The following is a 4,591-nucleotide window of genomic DNA, read 5'->3' on the forward strand; positions in this document are numbered from 1 at the left end:
CCCCCCCCCCCCCTCCCCGAAAACCGAGGTTGGAGTTTGTTTGTTTTGACCGGTCATTAACATACCTCTGAGAGTAGTATGTTTTGGGCGAGCTAGGTTTTTTGTGAGGAGGTCGGCAGGAATGTCATGAGTAGAAATGTACTCGGGACATACGAGCCGGCGAATGGTGTCCGCGTCGGCCCCGACTATTGTTTCCGCGTAGATGGCACCAATCATCGGCAGCTCAAACCGGCCCGCAAAGTACAGGTACAGGTCCAGCGTGTTGACCAGGGTTGCCCGTACACTGGCCGGGGTCAGCTTGGAAGCCAGCATGCCCACTGCAGCCGCGGCAATGTACTGGAACGTCTCTACATTAATAAGCTGCGCGACGTGCGCGTACGGCAGCGCGTGCAGCCGGAACAGTACCAGAATCACCTCAACCTGGTGGTACGCCATAATGTACAGGTCGTTCTGGCAGTAGTAGCGGATGCTCGACGCCACACACGCCAGGTCCACGACGTCCGCGGGCGCCGAGTCCGGGCACCCCACAAACAGCATGCACTGCGCGTAGATGGCCGCCACCTTCCAGGCCAGTGTGCGCGTGCCCGCCTCGCGGTCCAGCTGCAGAAACACACGCAGCGCGGGCGCGCAGTACGTGCTGGGTACATAGTACTGGTGCTGCACACACACGACCACAAGCTCCACAAGCGACACCGGTTGCTGCGACGTCTTGAAGTTCTCACAGCAGAACCGCAACAGTTGCGCGGGGTCCAGGTTCAATGTTGATGAGTCCCCCCGTGCACCCACCGTACTTGCAAAGAACGGTGAGTTGACGTACCGCGCCGTCAGTGTCACCAGGCTCCGCAGGTGCGGTTCGCTGTGTTCCACCTGCCGGTACATGATCTCAAACACGGGCTGTGTCACAATCCGCCAAAACGGGCTCGAGACCGTCGTACACTCGGCCACCATGAATGTGTTAAGCAGCTCCTTGACCACACACGCCGTCCCGGTGCCGTCCAGCGCCACAAAGTCCACACACCGCCGGTACAAATTTATGCGCCGCACAAAGTCCTTGTGGGTGTGTGGATCGACCAGCTGGGTGAGCTTGCACGCCATCGTCAGACTCACGTGCGTGTCGACCAGCTCGTCCCTGTCCATCAGTTCCAACAGCTTGATGGCCAGCCTCGGTTCCATTGTCGTGTACATGTCGCTTGCCGCCGCCGCCGCCGTTACGAGCCGCACCACGCACGCCCGCAGCGCGGCGCTCTGTTGCGTTTGCGCCAATGTGCGCATGAGTCCGATACATATTGCCATGATCTGGGTCAATGTGGCCGACGTTAGGACATCGACCAGATCCAGGTACAGAGCAACCTCCTCCGTGTACTCGACCGTCGTGTCGTGGAACTGCATCCGCACGTTGACATCCAGTTCTTCCAGTAGGGCCCCGAAGCGTGACATTTCAAGACAAATGACATGGGTGTACGTATATACGTGTAAAAATATACGTGTATACGTGTATACGTGTAAAAATATACGTGTATACGTGTATACGTGTAAATGTTTTTTTGCAGTGACCAACGAGGCCGTCACCACGAGTTTTATATTCGCTTTTTTCTGCGGTTCTGGCGCTTTTGATTGGTCTCTACCGTGCACTCAACATGTCGCCGTTTCGTTGGCGTGCCAGATATCGCACCCCCGTTCCACAATCTTGTTCAGCAGGCTCTGGAGACTCGCAAACATCCGGCAGCTCACGGTCTCCGTGCACGTGCCGTGGTCAAAGTGGAACCCGCAAAAGTACGCGAAAATATGGTCCAGCACACCGTTCAGTCGCACCAGTGACGGCGACACGTCCAGTATCAGCGGCAGCTCGTGCTTGTACGCCTTCTTGTAATGCATCTTGATGTACTGCACCAGCTCGGCTTCCATGTCCGTGTTCTCCGGTACTTTGCTCACCATATCCACATCCGTCATGTACACGCCGTCAAACCCCATGGTCTTGACGCGTGCATACATGGCGGCAAAGTGCGCCTCCAGCTTGCGGTGCGTCGCAAGCCGGATCCACTGCATATTGACGTTGTCGCCGTATATACTACCCAGCAACGACGGGCTCTCGTGGATCACGTAGTGCTTTGCCGCACCCGCCGATATCCGCGCGTACACATGATACCCAGACTGCTTGATAAACTGGACATGGTCGGTGTAGATATCGGCCGGGTCCACAATCACAATGTCGCCGTCCTTGTACTTGGGTGGAATCTTGGGTAGGTGGTCGCGCGTCTTGGGTGCCGTGATGAAGAAAAGCCGCACGTTGTTGGACTCGTTGACCGTCGCGCGGCAGTGGCTCGGTATACGCGTCGACATGGACGATGTATTGGTGGTCAGTGAGTGGGCGGGGGAGTGGATCGAGCTCGGGAGCTTGTATGCTGTGGAAATGTACGTGACGATATCGTCAATGTTGGTCATGATATCACCCATTGTACAGGAAATACAAAAAAAAACTACAAGTTCGGGTGGTTTTTTTTAGTTTGTGTGGATGTGTTTGAAAAATTAACCCACAAGCGTGATTTAGGGTTATTGGTCCGAAAAGCGGAATTTTATTTGGCATCCCTCCGGCGCTTGCGAGGCGGTTTTTGCGGCACGCCGCCTTCGCTTGCGAGGCGGCTCTGGTGGCGAGGCCAAGGCCAAGTCCAAGTCCAAGTCCAAGTCCAAGTCCAAGTCCGGATCGAAACGTCCCGGGAACATGGCGTGGATGCCGTATCTTTCAAACTCGGCTGGCATGTCCACGTACTGCATGTCTTCCACGCGCCGCTTGGTCTCGCGCCCGTCGTCGCCCCGCAGAGTCGCCGTGCCGCCCCGCCGACCAACCACCGTGTACACCGCCCCGCCGCCACGTAGCACTTTGACACGTGTATTCGTCTGCATGTACATGTGGTACTCAATCATAAAGTCCATCATGTACCGCGCGTACTCGACGATCGTTCGGCCGAGCACGCGGTGGTGCAGCGAGTCCAGCTTCTCCGAAACATCGCGAATACCCAGGTCCGGGAACATCAGGCGCAGGTGCACAAACAACAAAACCCACGCGCTGCAGAACCCGACATCGTCGCCGTCACAGGCCTGCGGGCCCACGCGCGGACACGTCGTGTCAATGAGCTCGTACCGCCACCACGGCAGTCTGGCCCGGGTCCACTCCTCGAGCCGCACGTCGAGCTCGGTCTGGTCGTACATTGGCACGTCCATCTCGTAGCCGTGCGGCTCGTACCGGTGAATGGTTTCGTCGCGCGTGTCCAGCACCAGCACGTTGGCGTGCGCGTCGGTGGGTGAGAACACGATCGTCAGGTACATAATGATGAACCGCGCCTCGCTCGCAAGGCATCCGAGCATTGCCCGGGTTTTAGGGTTTTTTAGAGCATTGCCCGCAGCAGATCGACGGAATCCACGATCCGCGGCGTCTTGCCGCCCGTGTTGTACACGAGCGTCACCTTGTCAATGTTGGTGCAGACCACGCCTCGTGGGACCTGCGTGGTCATCATCGCGAGCCAGTTCGCCATGGTTGTGTGGTCGCTCGTCGCATCAACCAAATAGTTCATTCTTTTTCTTTCGAATTTTTCTTTCGAATTTTTCTTTTCATTGCACGGGAAGAAAAATGTCGGCTCCGTGTTTGTACAGTAAAAAACGGTTTATTTTCAACTTTCACGCACTAATTTTCGGAAACATCTTGGTCGTCACGCCCAGTGCCGCCATGTTGTGCATCAGCAGCTTAAACACGTACGGGATCACCACACGCACCGTGCACGAGGTCCCACATATGGCACAGCTGTCTCGCTGCGAGTTGACAATGTTCCCGCACGTCGAGCAGATCACCATGGTGTACTTGTCACTGCACTCGAGTGCCTTGTCCACCAGCATCGACGATGCGCCGTGTGCCGACAGGCACGACAGCTCCATCTCCCCGAGCCGCAGCGCCCCGTTGCTCGAGCGCCCACTCAGCGGCTGCCGCGTAATGGCCTTGACCGACCCCACCGACCTAGAGTATATCTTGTCGGCCACCAAGTGCTTAAGCCGGTGGTAGAATGCCGGTGCAATGAAGATGGGCGTCTCCATCTTGAGCCCCGTCGTTCCGTCGAACATGATGCGCGTGCCCTCGTGACTGTACCCGACGGCCTTGAGCTCCTCGATCGCCTCCTCCACGTAATTGCCGCCGCACCACGCCGTTTTGTTCACCTGGCTGATGCCTCGCGATAGCGCTGCAATGCTGTGCGCACCCTCGAGAATCTGGCTCAGCGTCATACGCGACGGCAGCGCACACGGGTTCAGGATCAGGTCCGGGATCATGCCGTCCGCGCAGAACGGCATGTCCTCCTGGCTGACAATCAGTCCGATCGTGCTCTTCTGCGCCGACCGTGAGCAGAACTTGTCGCCCACCTCCGGGATCCGCAGTTCCTTGATAATGATCTTGACACACGTGTTGCCCTTCTTGGTCCGGAACGTGATTGTATCGTGTACCACGGGACTGTGGTCCTTGGTCGCAAACACGACCGACTTGTCGGTAATCACGTCGCCCACGCGCGCGTAGCGGCCCACCAGCACCGAGTCGACGTGCAGCTCTGTG

General features: G+C 57.4%; 5 protein-coding genes across 5 annotated transcripts; all 5 read right to left on the bottom strand.

The window, feature by feature from the left end:
- Positions 1-56: 56 nt before the first annotated feature.
- On the bottom strand, positions 57-1,437 carry SARC_06413 (hypothetical protein; the record flags this gene model as incomplete). The annotated part of the gene is made up of 2 exons (XM_014299665.1): positions 57-92; positions 154-1,437. 2 exons carry the CDS (start codon positions 1,435-1,437, stop codon positions 57-59), a joined length of 1,320 nt encoding a protein of 439 aa, XP_014155140.1.
- Positions 1,438-1,632: 195 nt separating this feature from the next.
- On the bottom strand, positions 1,633-2,454 carry SARC_06414 (hypothetical protein; the record flags this gene model as incomplete). Its single annotated transcript, XM_014299666.1, has 1 exon — positions 1,633-2,454. One exon carries the CDS (start codon positions 2,452-2,454, stop codon positions 1,633-1,635), a length of 822 nt encoding a protein of 273 aa, XP_014155141.1.
- Positions 2,455-2,550: 96 nt separating this feature from the next.
- SARC_06415 (hypothetical protein) lies at positions 2,551-3,324 on the bottom strand (the record flags this gene model as incomplete). Its single annotated transcript, XM_014299667.1, has 1 exon — positions 2,551-3,324. The coding sequence occupies one exon, from the start codon at positions 3,322-3,324 to the stop codon at positions 2,551-2,553; it is 774 nt and encodes a 257-aa protein (XP_014155142.1).
- A 59-nt stretch (positions 3,325-3,383) lies between these two features.
- Positions 3,384-3,569, bottom strand: SARC_06416 (hypothetical protein; the record flags this gene model as incomplete). Its single annotated transcript, XM_014299668.1, has 1 exon — positions 3,384-3,569. The coding sequence occupies one exon, from the start codon at positions 3,567-3,569 to the stop codon at positions 3,384-3,386; it is 186 nt and encodes a 61-aa protein (XP_014155143.1).
- Positions 3,570-3,672: 103 nt separating this feature from the next.
- On the bottom strand, positions 3,673-4,335 carry SARC_06417 (hypothetical protein; the record flags this gene model as incomplete). The annotated part of the gene is made up of 1 exon (XM_014299669.1): positions 3,673-4,335. One exon carries the CDS (start codon positions 4,333-4,335, stop codon positions 3,673-3,675), a length of 663 nt encoding a protein of 220 aa, XP_014155144.1.
- Between the last annotated feature and the right edge of the window lie 256 nt (positions 4,336-4,591).

The sequence above is a fragment of the Sphaeroforma arctica genome, assembly GCF_001186125.1.
Source record: "Sphaeroforma arctica JP610 unplaced genomic scaffold supercont1.457, whole genome shotgun sequence".
Taxonomy (NCBI): domain Eukaryota; class Ichthyosporea; order Ichthyophonida; genus Sphaeroforma; species Sphaeroforma arctica.